The sequence below is a fragment of the Nycticebus coucang genome, chromosome 1 (genome assembly GCF_027406575.1).
Source record: "Nycticebus coucang isolate mNycCou1 chromosome 1, mNycCou1.pri, whole genome shotgun sequence".
Lineage (NCBI taxonomy): Eukaryota > Metazoa > Chordata > Mammalia > Primates > Lorisidae > Nycticebus > Nycticebus coucang.
This window is the reverse complement of record NC_069780.1, coordinates 142,158,710-142,177,912: the sequence shown is the minus strand read 5'-3', so window position 1 is coordinate 142,177,912 and position 19,203 is coordinate 142,158,710. Positions and strand designations below refer to the sequence as shown.

Sequence of the window (19,203 nt, the reverse complement as noted above, 5' to 3'; positions counted from 1 at the left end):
ACTACTTACACACTCTTGGCCTGGAGAGGAATTCTAATTATGACTTTAACATTAATAGTAGTTTTCTTCTACAGAGACAAATTAAAAATGATTTTTCTTCTACTTTAACATTTTTTAATTTTCTACAATGTAGAAAATTAAAATTACAGGTGGCTTACACCTGTAATTTTTTTTTTTTTATTAAATCATAGCTGTGTACATTAATGCAATCATGGGGCACCACACACTAGTTTTATATACCATTTGACATATTTTCATCACACTGGTTAACATAGCCTTCCTGGCATTTTCTTAGTTATTGTGTTAAGACATTTATATTCTACATTTAGTAAGTTTCACATGTACCCTTTTAAGATGCACCGTACGTTTACACCTGTAGTCTTAGCACTCTGGGAGGCCAAGGCAGCTGGTTTGCCTGCAAGAGATTAGGAGTTTCAGACCAGCCTGAGCAAGAGTGAGACCCCTTCTCTAGTAACAATACAACTGGAGGCTAAGGCAAGAGATTTGCTTGAGCCTAAGAGTCTGAGGTTGTTGTGAGCTCTGATGACGTCAAAGCAACTCTACCCAGGGGAACAGAATGAGACTCTATCTCCAAAAATAAAAAAAAAAGACAGAGCTATTTTTAATGTTGATGTTGATAAGTCACATATTTCAACTTATGACTAAACATTCACTGTCATAAATTTCAAGTCTGGCTAAACATTCCCACGGCCCCCAACACTGTGGTATTAATATAAAAAAGGTAAAGCACTCTTCAAAAAGGGGGAACACACTGGATGTGGTGGCTCATGCCTGTAATCATAGCACTCTGGGAGGCTGAGGCGGGTGCTGAGCTCAACGAGTTTGAGACCAGCCTGAGCAAGAGTGAGACTCCCTCTTTAAAAAAAAAAAAAACAATAGCCAGGCGTTGTGACAGGTGCCTGTAGTCCCAGCTACTTGGAAGGCTGAGGCAAGAGAATTGCTTGAGCCCAAGAGTTGGAGGTTGCTTTTAGCTATTGAGGTGGGATAAGAAACCCCCGTAACCCCTTGCCCTTCCTTGGAAGAAAGAAGTAAAGTAGCTAAAATAAAAAAATTAAAAGAACAAACAGAGTAGCCACCAGTATGACACTGCAATTATTGCCTGACCCACTGTTCGGAGTAAAATTGTTTTCCTACTTAGTCTTGTGATCTGTGACTGTTGTAACTACAAGTGCTGTAATGCTTTTTGCTCTTGTAACAAACCGATGACAAAAGTCAGTTGCTTGCTGGATTGCATGTAGCACCTGATAGTATAGATAATTTACCCTATATAAACCCTTCCCTTTTCACAGCCTGTGCTGTTCCCTCTGTATCCACGTAGAGTAACATTCAAGGTTGGCCAATCTAATAAAGACTCCTAAAATTGGCTTTAATTAATTGATGTCTCTGGTGGTCCTTTAAAACCTCGCACTGTATAACATCTGGAGGCCCCAGCGAGATTTCCAGGGATTTTCCCTAGAGTGGGGCCACCTAGACAAACCAGGCATGACCAGGGACAGCCCGGTCTCTTTCCAGGGGGTGGCCACTGAGAGATGTACCGCAGCCCAGATTGAGGCCGGCCTGGACCCTTGGGCTCAACTCTCTTTAAATTAAATACAATTAAAAGAAAGAAAGGAGTGCTCTGGGTCTCGGTTCTTACCGGTAAGTCAAAGATCACATACATGGCCGGATGCAGCTCAGTGATCGTCTGGGGGCTCGTTAGGGAGCCCAAGTCAGGTCTATTAAATGTTGAATGTGAGTGAGTGAATGGTGTGTGTTGAGGGGAAGCAGTCCTAGTCCACGACCCTGTCATAAGGCTAAGTGGCGAAACTGGTCCTCAGGTTGTACTCTGGTCCACGACCCTGTCATATGGCAAAATTGGTCCTCAGGTTGTGCTCTGGTCCACGACTCTATCATGTGGCTAAGCGGCAAAATCTACCCTCAGGTTAACCCCGTACCAGATTTATATGGCCCAGCCTATTGCCAAGATCGAGTTTAAAAAGGTAGATGAGGTGCAACTCTAGTGTATTCTTTGTTTCATGTCATCTGTTTGACCTATCATTTTTCACAGTTTGAACTTGTCTTATAGAATGCTGGACTTGTCCAGTGTCAGATTCTGTTGAACACATAATTTCTTAGGTTTCTGATCTTCTTTTACAAGGAACTCGTTCTGATTTTCATCCTGATGAAATCTGTCTCTTTACCTTTCTTTCAGTTTGTTTACATGATCCCAAGAGATCCACCACCATCATTTGCTAATTCCACCCTATATTATTTCTTGGATTATGTTAGGGGTTGCTGGTATAGGGTTTACTATCGGAATATACACCGTGACCCCTGTGTCATGGACTCATACTGAAAGAACTGCACTGGCTGGGTCCTATCTAATTATTAGGACTATTTGTGCTCTAATCCATACTTTTTTGTGAATAGCCCCATTAAGGTTGGACCTTACTCTCTTTTCTACAATAGGACAGGTCCTTTCTGAGGAAGTTAGGTCCCTTTTTAAACGTTTTTACCCCCCAGTTCATTGCTTGTATTGTTTTCCCCAACACATTCATTGCTCTTTTAACAGCAGAGATAGATGTACCTCTGAAAGAGGAGCTTATGTATGGCATCTGCCAGGGTGCTGGACACAAGGATGGCATAACTTAGATTAATTCCTTGGTGGATCCAAAATTCCCATCCAGGAGACTTATTGGTCCACCTATTCTTTCATCCCTTCCCCTTTCCCACTGGGGCAGGACACGGGAGAACAATTGACTCCCATCCTGTTGATATAATAAGGGTAGTATTTGTTCTCCTGAGAGAATATTGGGATGTAACCTCAATGTAACTTCAAGTGCCATTGACTTATGTTTGAAGAAGCTTTCTCAGAGTCCACGTGAAGGGATGTTCCTTTAAGACCCTCCGAACTGATTAGCAAGCTAGTCATACAGGAAGGAGGCAAACTCTGTAAGCAGAGTCTGGCTGTCTCTGGAATTTCCTGGAAGGGGCCTTGAGAGTGGAAAACAAGGTAAGTTAATGCACATTTCAGTCACATGTTGCACCTGTTTTCTCAAACGGCTGAATAAGTTTTTGTGGTTGCTCTATATGGTTTCTTTGTACTCTTATCATATAAACCATTGGCTGCCAATTAGTTTTATTATTAGAATGTGTACATGCAGAACTTAATATTGTTAAGGGTATATAAGCTTGCAAGAAATAAAGTTAGGGACTGCATGCCTGAGTGAGCTGCAGTCTCCCCTCTCTCTGACATTTCAGTTGCAGACTTTTCCTCTGCAGCACCGATTCCCACAACATTGGGATCTTTCAGGACTTTATGCCTCTTATATTGTTTACCCAATACACCATCAGCTTTTGGAACCAATGGACTCTTCAAATCTGCCCCTTTTAACTTACCCCCTTAGGATCCCCTATCTACCTAGGACCAGAAACAAGTCATTGAGGATACAGGTTCAAACCCTCCAAGACTTGGCTAGTATAACATTATTGGAACCCTTAGCAAAAAAGGCTTTTTGCTTCTACCTAAATCGGGGGCCTAACCATCACCTACTGATAGATCGTCGATTACACTGGGAAAGGTTATAGATTATTATAAAACATGGACAGTCATCCTCTGCAAATACCCCCCTTTCTTGTATTTTAGAAAATTTTGAAGACTTTAGACAAAGAGCTCTCTTTTATGATATAAAGTTAATGCTCCTTTTTAAAGAAACTTTATGTGAATCTGAGTGGCCAACTTTCACAGTAGATTGGCCCTCTGAGAGTACTACAAATCTATGCTACTACATATATATGTACTACTATATATGCTATTACAAATAGCATATCAGGTCAAGAGGATTATTTTTGAAAACCCAGGGCACCTGGACCAAATTCCTTATATTTTAGTATGGATTGATACTTGTATTGATGATCCACCCTATCTGAAAATTTGTACAAAGAATAAAAGGAATAAAACTATTCTAGTGAACCAGCCTAGAAAAGTCCCAAATCAGAAGGGGTGCCAAGAAAAGGATGGGGGAATTGTAGGAACAAAAGGGAAGGAAAAAGGAAAAGGCAAATTGTATCCGGTTTTACGGGATAGTTCTGATGACTGGGAACTTTCTGGATCCATAGGAAGACACCCTCCAGGTCCTCCTACAGCTCCTGAGTCAGATCTAGAATACTCCCCCAAATTCCCCACCTGCCTCAGGTCAATTAACTCCAGACCATATACCCAGCCCCCTACATACTCGAAGTGGGCATCCCTACCAAGCCACCCCTAGTTAAATGGACCCTTTACCTGAGGCAGGCTTGCCAGCTCAACCACCCCCTACCCCTATTCTGCCCTTACGGCAGACATTTCAACCTACAGCTGATGGGGATGCAGTCCCATACTTGGTTTATGTTCCTTTCACTACTAGTGATCTTTATAATTGGAAGCAGCAGAATCCATCCTTTTCTGATCAACTCCAGGCTTTAATTTCTTTACCAGAATCAGTATTTTATACCCACCCACCGACCTGGGATGACTGTCAACAGCTGTTGCAAACGTTGTTCACCTCAGAGGAAAGAGAAAGAATTTTGAGGGAAGCTTGGAAGCACATTTTGGGGCACAATGACCAACCTACCACTGACCCTGAAGAAAACGGGTGGTTTTTCTCAGCACAAGGCCATCTTGGGACCCTAACACGGATGCAGGTAAGGGGGCTCTCATCAATTATCGCCAGACTCAGCTGAAGGGGCTCAGGGCTGCAGCCTGGAAGCCCACCAACCTCTCTAGAGTGAGTGAGACTATTCAGAGGTCAGATGAGACACCTGCTGCCTTTGTAGAGCGGCTAATGGAGGCTATCATCTGTATACACCTATAGACGCGGAGGCTCCTGAAAATAGGAGGGCCATTAATATTGCTTTTGTCTCTCAGTCGGCCCCAGATATAAAGAAGAAGTTGCAGACGACTGAGGGATTTGAGGGAAAGCTCCTATCTGAGTTGGTAGAGGTTGCTCAAAGAATTTATAACAATCGGGACGATATGGAAACCCAACATTCCAAGAAAATAGCCAAGGTGTTGGTCACCACCCTAGAAGAGCAACAGGGGAATCAGAGACAAAACTCCCATTTCAAAAGAAACAGATGGGCCCCGAGTGGACAGGATGTAGGTAGAAGAACCCGCACCCCTTTGAGGTCTGACCAGTGTCCTTACTGTAAGGAATTAGGACATTGAAAGAATGAATGCCTCAAAAGAAAGAAGGACACTAACAAAGAACCTTCTGCTCCAGTTCTGTTAGAATTAGATTGACGGGGCCGAGGCTCCATTCCCCTTGGCCCTCAGGAGCCTACGGTAATGATGGAAGTAGGGGGCCATCCTGTAAATTTTTTGGTAGATCCCGGGACAACTTATTCAGTTTTACAAGAGACAATGGGCTCCCTTTCGAACCATCAGACTCCTATACAAGGGGCCACAGGCAAGACAAAGGCTTATTCCTGGACTAACACAAAAATAAGTAATTTGGAAAACGGGACTATTACCCATTCATTCCTAGTCATGCCTGATTGTCCCTACCCCTTATTAGGTAGGGATCTACTCTGCAAACTACAAGCTACAATCTCCTTTGGAGAAGATGGGGCGGAATTAACTATTAAGCCACCACATGATCAATCTCCTTCAGCAATATTGGTGACATGTCCAATATCAGAAGAATACAACCTCATGGGTACTGATAAGTCCACAACACCATCGCCCTTCCTTAAGGAATTACAGCAAGAAGTACCAGGGGTATGGGCGGAGACTAACTCTCCCGGGCTGGCTGTCCACCAACCCCCTATTATATAGTTCAATTACTGAGTACAGCTGAACCTGTAAGGATAAAACAATATCCCATCACCTTAAAGGCAAGGCAAAGAATAGCCATGCACATCAAAGGACTCCAGGAAGCAGGAATTTTAAAACCATGCCAACTGGCATGGAACACGCCTCTTTAGCCTGTCCAAAAACCTGGGACTAATGATTATAGGCCAGTACAGGACCTGTGAGAGGTGAATAAATGAGTGGAAACAATCCACCCAACTGTCCCGAATCCCTATACATTGCTGAGTCTGCTGCCTCCAAGTCATCAATTTTACACTGTGTTGGATCTGACGCTTTCTTTTCACTCCCTTTAGTGAGGATAAGTCTACCCATATTTGCTTTTGACTGGACAGACCCTGAGGGACCCTTTACTGAACTATTAATCTGGACCAGACTCCCCCAGGGCTTTAAGAATTCCCCCACCTTGTTTAATGAAGCCCTCAGCCAGGACCTCCACCCTTACCAGAGCCAGCACCCTGAGGTCCTGTTGCTCCAATATGTGGATGACCTGCTGGTGGCAGCAAGGGACCTGGCAATGTGTCAGATGGCCACCCACGATTTATTACAAATCCTCCAGAAGCTGGGATATTAAGTGTCGGGTAAAAAAGCACAACTGTGCACTCCGATGGCCACATATTTGGGCTATGAGTTGCATGAGGGAAAACAGGCATTGTCGCAAGCACGAGTTCGGGCAATCCTTCAGATACCCTAGCCAAAAACCAAGAGGCAGGTGCGGGAATTCCTGGGCACAGTGGGGTACTGTGGCTCTGGATCCCAGGTTTCCCCAAAATAGCAAAACCTCACTATGCATGTACTGGAGGAAAAGGGAATGAACTAGTATGGACAGATACTGACTGAAAGACAGGCTTTCGACATCCTAAAGAAGGCCCTAGTTAGGCCCCAGCCTTAGCCCTCCCCAACCTCCATAAGCCATTTCAACTATATGTGACTGAGACTCAGGGCATAGCAAAGGGAGTATTGACTCAGACTTTGGGGCCCTGGAAGCAGCCAGTAGCATATCTCTCAAAAAAGACTAGATCCAGTGGCAGCAGGATAACCAAATTGCCCACAGGCAGTGGCTGCTACCGCCATGCTAGTGGCGGAGGCATCTAAGCTTACCATGGGACAGAATCTTCAGATTGTGGCTCCACAGTCTGTAGAAGCACTGTTACCCAGTCCCCCAGACAGGTGGCTCTCAAATGCCAGGATAACTCAGTATCAAGCTCTTTTGTTAGACATACCCCACATTCTATTCCTCGTCAGCCCTCAACCCAGCCACCCTGCTCCGGGACGACAACCCTTCTGAGCCCCAGTACTACTGTCCAGACGTGCTGGAAACACTGTAGTGCTTGAAGACAGACTTGGCGGGATGAGCCATGGTGGGATCCAGAAGCAGTGGACTTGTTTATTGATGGAAGTAGTTACGTACTCCAAGGAATAAGGTATGCGGGGGGGGGGGGGGCCTCCAGTGGTGACTCAGGACCATGTTATATGGGCCCAAACTTTGGGCCATGGAACTTCTGCCCAGCGGACTGAACTCATCACTGTGACTCAGGCTCTGCATTGAGGAAAGGGTAAAATTGTAAATATTTACACTGATAGCAGATATGCTTTTGCCAACTGTTCACACCCATGGAGCATGATATAAAGAGAGAAGCTTTTTGACTTTGGGAGGGAAAGAAATAAAAAAATCGAGAGGAAATTTTGGCCCTTTTAGAAGCTATGTGGTTATCGATAAAAGTAGCCATCATACATTGCTGGGGTTATCAAACTAAGGACACTCCCATTACAAAAGGGAATGCCTATGCTGATCAAGTGGCATGGGAGGTTGCTAAAGAGACCGTGGAACCCCTTAACATTTTACCAGCTCTGCCCCACCAAACTTTCCCAGCTTCCCTGCATTACACAGAAGAGGAACAGAGTTTAGGAAACAAATTGCAGGTCCAGGACACCTCAACTGGATGGAAAATTCTCCCAGATCATCACATACTAATTCCAAAACAATTAGGGAGAGAACTTCATAGCCAGGTCTTGGGGGTACTAAACTCACTGAGTCGTTCCAAAAAAATTACTACATGCCCCACCTACAGAGTATGGCCAAGAAAATTGCTTGCCAATGCCAGGTGTGTGCAAAGGTAAATGCTACTGCTAGATCAGCAGTACCAGATGGAACCAGACTCCGTGATGAAGTCCCAGGTGAACAATGGGAATTAGACTTCACTGAGGTAGGGCCTTCTCAGTATGGGTACAAATATTTACTGGGTTTTGTTGACACTTATTCCAGATGGACTGAGGCATACCCTACAAAAACCGAAACTGCTCAGATAGTGGCTAAAAAGTTATTAGCAGAAATTATCCCCAGATTTGGACTGCCACAAAAACTGGGGTCCAACAACGGACTGGCATTTATCGCCTAGATTACCCAGACATTGGCTAAACTACTAGGAATCATCTGGAAATTGCATTGTGTATATAAACCACAGAGCTCAGGACAGGTACAAAGAATGAATAGAACACTCAAAGAAACGCTGAGTAAGTTACAGCTGGAGGCTGGCGAGAATTGGGTAGGCCTCCTTCCCTTTGCCCTTTTGCATGTACAGTATACTCCTTACATAAAAGGAATAACACCCTACGAAATTATGTTTGGAAGGCCCCCACCCCTTATCTCCTGGTTGGGTTATGAAAAATTAGCTGAGTTCACTGTGCATTCTCTCCTGAAGTCTTTGCAGGCCTTGCAGGTGTCTTCACGTCAAGTGAATGACATAGTAAAAGCCATACATGCTAATGAAAAAACACCCCATGTTTTGCAGCCAGGAGATTTAGTGTGGATTAAGAGACATTCTCCTGGGACTCCAGAGGCTCATTGGGATGGACCTTTACCTATCATCTTGTCTATTCCTACTGCTGTGAAGGTGGCTGGAGGACACCATTGGATCCATTGCTCCCAAGTAAAAAAAGCAGAACCCCTGCCCAAGGAAAAATGGCATGTGACTTGCACCGAGGACCACCTAAAGATAAAACTCGCTAGGGACTCTTGATTATAGGAGCTTTTTGTGGAGACAGATACTGGAAGGGGTGGCTAACCATAGAAAAGGAGGCAGACATGTTGGGAAGAATTAATTCTTGCCCCAGTAAACTACACTTGGGAGCTTACACACACCTATGATGGAGGACTTGTTAAGAGATTACATACTGTTAGTCAGCCTATATTTTCCATTGACCTTTGTGATCTATTTCCCCTCAATGTAGACCCACCCCAATGGAATATTCCCCAAGGGAAGCGAGAAGAGAGAGGGAAGCGAGAAATGTTTTCTGTGTGGAAACATTTGGGTGTGGAACATAAACAGCTAAAAAAGGGTTATGGGGTATTCAATATTATGCCTGCCCCAGTATAGAGAATAAAGATCGTGATAAGGGAAATCAATGTCACTGTGCTAGGTGGGGCTGTGAAACCTTAGCCCCTTGGAAAAATACAGACACGTACACGTCTCTTGCTGGAAGGGAAAGGAAATGCATTCACCAATATGATCAGGAATTCCCAGGAATTTGTAATCCTATTAGTATAAAAGTATTCAAATGGCAGCAGAATGGAATTGGGTGGGAAACAGAACATACGTGGGGACTAAAACTTAGATGTACAGAGAATCATCCTGGAACTTCTTTTACCATTCAGAGATTCTTGCCCAGGAGAAGTTATAATCCTATTGGCCTATACAACCCTCTTCTCCTCCTCCTTCCCCCCTAACCTAATTAACAACTACAGTGGCACCCTGCCGTACAGCTACACCCCAACTTCCAACATCCCCTTTATTAAGTATGTTAGGTGCAGTATTCCAGTATATAAATAGTAGTAACCCTAATATTACTAGAAATTGTTGGCTTTGTTTAAACCCTGCCCCTCCATGTTATATGGGTCTGGGAATAAATGGGAGTATAGGAGAAGAGAGTGATCAAAACAAAAATATAACATATGAAGAATACCAAGCCCACTGTAGATGGGGGAGAAGAACCTCAATTGACTTTAGGGCATTTGCAAGGGAAAGGATTCTGTATAAAAGCGTTAGGGTTTATTTTAAAGGAATCACCCTATAACACTTCCTGGCTCACTGTGTTAACCCCGCCATCCTCCAGTGAAGGGTATGTTCTTAAAATACTGGATGGATCCCGGTTTGCATGTACTACTAGGATTACCCTTGTTTAAGTTGCATATATTTAGAAAAGATCCCTACTCTTTGCATTTTAGTCCATATTTTACCCCAAGTATATTATTACTCTGGGGATAAAGGGCAGGGACATTTGGGATTAAATTCAGGAGATTTATCAGAACATTTCCGTAGAAAAAGGGCACCAGTTTTAATACTTGCACTGGTAGGAACTGGAATAGCTGGATCAACTGCAATAGGTGTAGCTGCCCTAATAAAGGAAGGAGGAAATTTCAAGGCTCTTACTCAGATAATAAGATAAAGAAATAAAGGCAATGGAATGATCTGTGACAAGATTGGAAGCTTCACTAAATTCCCTAGCAGACGTAGTTCTTCAGAATAGAAGAGCCTTGATCTCCTGTTTTTAAAGCAAGGAGGGCTTTGCGCGGCCTTGGGAGAAACTTGTTGTTTCTACACTAAGAATTCAGGAGTCATAAAGAATAGCATGGCTGAAGTAAAAAAGAGACTAAAAGAGAGAGGGGCTGAACTAGGGCCAAAGAATTGGTATGAAGTAATGTTTCAGTGGTCACCCTGGTTAACGCTCCTTTGGTGATTGAAGGCCCCCTTATTCTCATTTTATTGGGATTAACTTTTGAGCCACGTATAATAAATTGTCTAACTTCATACATTCAAAAACAAGCACAGGCAGTAAAATTGCTGGTCTTAAGAACCCATTATAAAAATATAATGCAAGATGATGAAGAGGATGAAACAAAGATTTACTTCACCAGGAATCAGAAGGGGGGAGTCAGGTGGGATAAGACAGGAGTTACCCCCTGTAACCCCTTGCCCTTGCTTGGAAGAAGGAAGTAAAATAGCTAAAATAAAAAAATTAAAGAACAGAGTAACCACCAGTATGACACTGCAATTATTGCCTGACCCATTGTTCAGAGTAAAATTGTTTCCCTACTCAGTCTTGTGATCTGTGACTTGTGATCTGTGACTATTGTAACTGCAAGTGTTGTAATGCTTTTTGCTTTTGTAATAAACCGATGACAAAAGTCAGTTGCTTGCTTGCTTGCTTCCTTGCTGGCTGGCTGGCTGGATTGCATGTAGCACCTGATAGTATAATTTACCCTATATAAACCCTTCTCTTTTCATAGCCTGTGCTGTTCCCTCTGTATCCACGTAGAGGGAAAGTCAGTTGGCCAACGTAATAAAGACTCCTAAAATTGGCTTTAATTAATTGATGTCTGTGGTAGTCCTTTAAAATCTCGCACTCTATAAATACACTACGATGCCGCAGCACTCTACCAAAGGTGACAAAGTAAGACTCTATCTCTGAAGACAGAATGGGGACCAAAGACCCCATTCTTGGCAGGGGAGGGCACCCCCAGAGAAAAGGGGAAATTAAAAAGCAAGCTGAAGGAGCTGGAACAAAGAAAAGTAAGTCAGCTACTTCACCTTTAAGACAGCCATTGCTAAATTTCTTATCTGAACAAGTTTCCAGCCTTTCCTGAAACACTGGCCTATTAGGGATACAGCTTACACCAGGGGTCCTCAAACTGCAGCCTGTGGGCCACATGCCGGTGTGATTGTATTTGTTCCCATTTTGTTTTTTTACTTCAAAATAAGATATGTGCAGTGTGCATAGGAATTTGCTCATAGTTTTGTTTTTTTCTTTAACTATAGTCCGGCCCTCCAATGGTCTGAGGGACAGTGAACTGGCCCCTGTTTAAAAAGTTTGAGGATGCCTGGCTTACACAAATACCCCTGGCTGAGTTTGTGAATACTCCATGGAAAATAATGGCCATAGAAGAGACAATGGCAAGTCCTAGAAAAGATACATCTTCTAGGTCATTTCCTGCCCATTAAACAGATAAAGCAGATACCCACTGTGGAAATTTGCATTTGACTGGGGCAGAGACCTAGGGAACAGCTCTAGCCCTAAGACATGGGCCGGAGGGCATATATCCCTTATCACAGAGGAAAGTCTACTATGGTGGTGATGACAGGAAAATGCCTCTCTCCCATCCATTCCTCAGAGTAGATTAAAGCCAGTAGTGGTTACTCCACAGTGAACTAGCGAAGTTTAACAGCTCCCTAGGAATTTGTGCGTGTGACTCCAGACAGGAGAATTCCACCACACAAGGTTCAAGTTTCAGATTCCTCAAAACTGCTCAAATTCTTAAAGTTAATACTAGTATTAACAATATTTACTCTATGAAAAAAATTAATCATTTTAAATTTTTAATTTTTGAAAATTTTTGTTTCTTTGAATAGGCCAGGAGTGGTGGCTCACACCTGTAATCCTAACACTCTTGTGAGGCCGAGGCAGGCAGATCACTGGTAGAGCACTGTAGCATCACAGCTCACAGCAACCTCAGACTCTTGGGCTCAAGAGATTCTCTTGTCTTAGCCTAACCTTAACCCTAACCCTAACTTCGAGACCAGCCTGATGAGCAAGAGTGAGACCCCCATCTCTACTTTTTTGTTTGTTTTTGAGACAGAGTCTCACTTTGTCACACTCAGTAGAGTACCAGTGGTGTCACAGCTCACAGCAATCTCAAACTCCTCCTGGGCTCAAGCAATTTTCTTGCCTCAGCCTCCCCAGTAGCTGGGATTATAGGTGCCCACCACAAGACCCAGCTATTTTTTGGAAACAAGTTCTCGCTCTTACTCAGACAATTCACCCACCTTGGACTCTCAGAGTGCTACGATTTACAGGCATGAGCCACTACAGAGCCCAGCCCAGACCCTATCTCTACTAAAAAAGAAAAACTGAGGCAAGAGGATCACTTTAGCCCAAGAGTCTGAGGTTGCTGCAAGCTACCACAACACAGCACTCTACTGACAGTGAAAAAGTGAGACTCTGTCTCAAATATAAATAAATAAATAAATAAATACAACATGTTTTTTCCTGGTGTCTTAAAGCCCTTTACATATAAGTATTGAATATAAATACCTCAGAAGATGAAATAAAATTAGTAACTAAGTGTGGGAAATAGTTTACAGGTAGTCCATTGACCTTAACAGAAACTAAGGCTTTCTGAAACCTCAGAATTTTATCATCTCAAAAACCAAGTGGAAGAAAATTATTTTCTATGACATTGGTATTACGTGATTAATTTTTAATCTTAAATCTATACAAATAATTTTCTTACCTAGGTCTGTCACCTGCCGATCAAATGGGCAACGGATTGCTCTTCCATGAAGAGGTAGGCGGGTGAGACAGTCATGACAGACAGTGTGGCCACAAAGCAGAAGGCGAGGAACTTTATCTCCTTGTAGAGAAAAGACATCTTCACAAACTCCACATTCCAGCACCTAATATTTGAAAAAGAAACATGTGACATGTTCTTTAACTAATTTAAAAACATATTTTAGGTTCTAAAGAAAACCAATCGAATACATTGAATCAACATTATTACTTTATTACTCCGTGAAAAAAAAAAAAAAAAACCTGAGGCAGCATCTGTGGCTCAAAGGAGTAGAGGGCCGGCCCCATATGCCGGAGGTGGCAAGTTCAAACCCAGCCCCAGGCAAAAACTGCAAAAAAAACCTGTCTAGGCTATAATACCTTAAATCACTTTTTAGCAAATCCATCTGAAAAACCCTGCCAAAATGATATCATAGTCAAATCTCCTTGGATATTAACTATTAGAGACAACGATAATATTGTAAATTCACATCATCCTTTTTTTTTGAGACAGAGTCTCACTTTGTTGCCCCTGGTAGAGTGCTGTGTCATCACAGCTCACAGCAACCTCAGACTCTTGGGCTCAAGAGATTCTCTTTTCTCAGCCTTCCAAGTAGCTAGGTCTACTGGCACCCGCCACAACACCTAGATATATATATATATATATATATATATATATATATATATTTTTTTTTTTTTTTTTTTTTTTTTTTTTTTAAGAGATGGGGTCTCACTGTAGCTCAGGCTGGTCTCCTGAGCTCAGGGGATCTGCCCGCCTCAGCCTCCCAGAATACTGGGATTACAGGCATGAACCACTGCGCCCAGCCTAACATTATCTTTATCTTTTGAAAATCACACCTTGACTCATTACATCTGAATCTATAAAAACAATATATATCTACTGAAGTTAGGTTTTTAAGCAATTTCCTTACAACTACCTAACCCCAGTAAGCCATCATTAACTTTAACAAAAATAATCTAAAATGGAACGAGATTACAACTGCTTTTGTAATATGATAAGGAACTTATTAACAAAAGACTACAAGTAATTTCATATATCTTCTAATATCCATTTGCATCAAACAATGTAAAGAAGAAAAGCAATCACCTTAAATTTCAATTCCCATTCTCTATTAATAAATACAGCTCTAGATTAGAAAATATTTTGTCCAGTTATAAGTATGTAAAAGCTATCAAAATCTGATTATTTGATTCTCAGGTCCATAAGTTTATGTTTTGTAAATAACAAACTATTTACAGCAATAAAGCATTTTCAGTGCTTATAAAGTACATCTATAGTGTTTTGCAATCATAATCAATTAACTTTTTTTTTTTTTTTTTTTTAGAGACAGAACCTCAAACTATCACCCTAGGTAGAGTGCTATGGCATCACAGCTCACAGCAACCTCCCGCTCCTGGGCTCAAGCGATTCTCCTGCCTCCGCCTACCAAGTAGCTGGGAGCACAGGCACCTGCCACAACACCCAGCTATTTTTTGGTTGCAGCCGTCACTGTTGCTTGGCGAGCCCGGGCTGAACTCAAATCCTCCAGCTCAGGTATATGTGGCTGGCGCCTTAGCCACTTGAGCCATAGGCGCTGAGCCATTAATTAACTTTTTAAAAAAATACTTACATCGAACTATTCAATCATAACCCAAACTCCTGTGTCTGTCATTCAAGACCTGCTGCAATCTGGCCCTGTCCTACTACTTCACTGTCACATCCTTCAGACCCTAAGCTCCAACTATATCAAACAGCTTACATTTGGTTCCCAGAACATCACTGTTTCATGACTCTTTTTTCCTTATGCTAATACTGAGAAAATGAATATACAATCCATCAGTCCCCCAACTACTTTGGATAAATGTCTACTGTAACAGCCAAAACACCTTAATACCTTAGTTGGTCTTTCAACCTGTCTTTCCCTGTTAAACCAAAGAGCCTTCAAGAACAGGGTATTCATAATACCAAGCACCTCCTACATGCTTAAATAAAGTCCAAAAAAACTAAAAATAAAAATAGACACTTAGGACCTGAAGGGTGCAGTAGGGTAGAAACCAGACTAAATCCATTACAGTCTCATTTTGTTGCCCTTGGTAGAGTGCCATGGCATCTTAGCTCACACTCTTGGATTTAAGTGATCCTTGGGTTCTAGCTGGGATTACAGGCGCCCACCACAATGCCCGGCTATTTTTGAGAGCTGGCAGGGGCCTGACTCTTGCTCAGGCTGGTCTTGAACTCATGAGTTCAGCCAATCCATCCCCCCTTTGCCTCCCAAGTGGTGGGATTACAGAGGTGAGCCACCACGCCCAGCCTTCCATTACAATTTTAAATTTAACCCTGCAATTATTTTGGTCTTAGCTCTCGAGATGTAAACATCTTTCACTGTAAATAAACAGATAATTTATAATTGCCTTTTATGTTAGTATGGTTCAAAAGAAACTAAAGTGTAACATAGGTTACAAAAAAAGGAAATCAACTCTTCAAATACATGAAAAGTTGGGTGGCTCTTGTGGCTTAAGGATAGGGCGCCGGCCTCATATAGCAGAGGTTGTGGGTTCAAACCCAGCCCCAGCCAAAAACTGCAAAAAAAAAAAAAAAATACATGAAAAGTTGTTTCACCTAATTCATAAGAGAAATGCAAATTATGATACATTTCAGATTAGATCTGAAATCAGACTAAACCTGAAGGTATCAGAAAGCAGATATTCTTATATATTGCTGTGAATTTTTTTTCTTTTTTTTTGGTCAGGACTGGGTTTGAACCTGCCACCTCCGGTATATGGGGCCGGCGCCCATTGCTGTGAATTTTTTAAGTGATACAGACTCCATGTGTGCAACTAACCCCTAAAGTTTAAATAACTCAATAATTTCAGTTGTAGGAATTTATCCTTCAAATATATCAGACGTGTGTCAAGATCTATAAATTATTCCTAACACCACCATTGTGTTAGGAAAAGATTATAAAGAAAGTAACCATGCAGCAATATCAGACTGGAAAATAAATTATGGTACATTCATATGCTATAAAACTACACAGGCTAGTGAGGAAGACTTGGGAAGTTTTTATGCACACATAATGATTTCATATGAATAAGGCAAAGTAAAAAGTGATAAACAGCATATTCACTTTTATGTAAATGCAAGAAAGAAAATGAATAATTTTAAATATTGTTATATAAGCATCTTTTCTTTCAGAAAGTATACACAGGAAACCAGTAACAATGGAACATGGATACCCTATGAAAAAGAGAAATAGATGGGAAATAGCTACTCACAAATTATATCTATTATACATATACATACATATTTCAGTTTATCCTATATTTTTTACAAAGAGAAGAAAAAAATTCACTTTATCAACTTCAATTATATACAGAAAAGGTATTCATAATACAATCAGATATTATAAAATGAATACAGTATTTTTATAAATGCTCATTATTGTGATACGATAACAAATTAAACTTGTTTATGTTAATAAACTTTCAAGAACCAAATTAAAATTGTTCTTAGTTCATTCATATCTTATATCTCTGACATCATAACTATGCAAAATAAAAGAACCTGAATTAGTCTGAATGGAGCAAGGGAGGCAAGTGGTTGTGTGGTGGCCTCTCAGAAACCAGTAGCATTTGCAGCATGGCTGACCAACTGACTGAAGAGCAGATTGCAGAATTCAAAGAAGTTTTTTCACTATTTAACAAGGGTAGTGATGGTACTATAACAACAAAGGAATTGGGAACTGTAATGAGGTCTTCTGGGCAGAATCCCACAGAAGCAGAGTTACAGGACATAATTAACAAAGTACATGCTGATCGTAATGGCACAACTGACTTTCCTGAATTTCTGACAATAATGGCAAGAAAAATGAAAGACACAGACAGTGAAGAAGAAATTAGAGACGCATTCCATGTGTTTGATAAGGATGGCAATGGCTATGTAAGTGCAAAGCTTCACCATTTGCCTTTTCTTCATTTATAACTTATCTGTTAACTGTCAAAAAATATGCATGTATACTAATTAGGGCTTTACTCCTCTGTTTTCTTCCTTTATCCTTATCTTACTGTCATTGTCCTGAAACCTTATTTTAGAAAAATGATCAAGTAACATGTTGCACGTAGCTTACTCTGGATATAGCTAAGACCTTCTGCACATCTAAACTTAGATGGAGTTGGTCAAATGAGGGAATATCTGGGTTATGCATTCTTTTAAGTAGTTTTTTTTTTTTTTTTTTAGGAACTGTCAGCATGCTGTTATTGAAGTGTTGGGTTGTAACTGCATGAACTATGGACAGTCAACAATATGTACTTAAAAGCTGCACTATTGCAAAACAAATGTATTATCCAGGTACTTGTACACTTTTTGTACTGCTGGTCCCACACCAGAAACATTCTTTTACTGTTACTCGCTTTTAAACTTTGTTTAGTCACTTAAAGAAAATCTGCTTATGGCACAATTTGCCTCAAATTCATTTCAAGTTGTATATTTTTTTCCAATAAAAAATTATAATAAAAAAGATAAAAGAACTTACTCTGCTACCACAGATTTTTCAAAAAGCATTAGTAAAATTTCATTGATTAGTAAAATAAATACAGGAGTCCAAAAATAAAGTTATATTCCATCAACACAGTAAATAATAGAGCAAGATATTCTTTTCTCAGCATCCATGAATAGGAATTGTGGCTAACAGCATAAAAGCTTTTAATTTTATATTTCATTAAAATGGCAAAGAAAGCTTCAAACTTATTACATGTAAATCAACAAATTTTAATAAACTAGACTATGTTTTAAAGTGACTAAGAAGGCTCACTATGCAAAAGAAACTTTCTCTGATTCCTTTTTAAATGTCAATTATTTCACAATATCAGACTTTTGTGTTTGGTTTTCTTTTTTTTTTTTTTTTTGCAGTTTCTGGCCAGGGCTGGGTTTGAACTCGCCATCTGTGGCATATGGGGCCGGCAACCTGCTTCTTTGAGCCACAGGTGCAACCATGTGTTTGGTTTTCTTAATGATAAAAACGCTGTCATCATCAACCTGGTCATTAAGCAAGAGGCCATTTTACACAGTCTTAATATTACATGCTTCAACCTTTATCTTCCAGTAAATACTTCTTGCTTTCATCAGTAAAAGTAAGAATGAGATTTTGTAAAAAAATTATTCCACCATATCTACTACAAATTATAGCAGAAAGATCTTTTCAGAAAGGACTACCATGTAGCACAGTTCAGGAACATTGTACATGTTGAGAATAAACAAGGTGGACTCCAATACATCAAATTCTGTCCTGTAACAAACCGGAGTTATATGAGCCTTTGGAACACACTTGAGATTACAAGGCAAACAGGTAGCAAAAATAGAAATCACAATGAAAACCATTCAAATTATAAAATAAAACTTAAAACTTCAATTCACAAAATATTCTGCACGTATTCTCTATTTAGCAAAAGCACAATTCAATAAATAAATCTCAACCATACAAAATGCCTAATAATGAGGGCTACTCTGCATCTTAGATAGCTGTATACCTTCAGAACAATTTCATTAATATTTAAAGGTCAATTGAATCAACAACCAGCAACACTGAAATACTAAGTTGCAAGTATATAAAACCAACATTAAGTGAAAAATCATAGGTGCCTATTATCCAAGATGATAAAAGAACTTCAGATATCTGGTTCCATGGTTCTCAACTTTGGTTACACATTAAAATCATTCCTGGGAATTTTAAAAATATACTTATGTCAGCCTAATCAGAATTGCAGAAGGAGTGCGTCAGCAGTGTTCTAAAAGTCCTCAGTGGTCCCAATATGCAGGCAGAATAATAATTATCAAATCTCTTAGATTACAGATTAATGTTACTCTATAAACCACCAAGATTAGTTCTTCTTTCCAGATCTTTCCATATATACAGTAGAAGAGAAAAATGAGTTCCACTTATTTCAATTGAGCTTTTAAAAAATGCACTTTGGAGAATTTATACATGATAGAATCTCAAGCTTCAAGCATAAAGCAATTCATAAACTCTAGTATT

General features: G+C 40.6%; 1 protein-coding gene across 2 annotated transcripts in view; it reads right to left on the bottom strand.

Moving 5' to 3' along the window:
• The window catches only part of TRIM23 (tripartite motif containing 23), a 44,103-nt gene that overhangs the window by 24,143 nt on the left and 757 nt on the right, over positions 1-19,203 (bottom strand). For both annotated transcript variants that reach the window (XM_053589718.1, XM_053589726.1), the window contains exon 2: positions 13,137-13,299. In XM_053589718.1, coding sequence (XP_053445693.1) covers positions 13,137-13,299 — 163 coding nt within the window. The remainder of the gene's footprint in view (positions 1-13,136; positions 13,300-19,203) is intronic.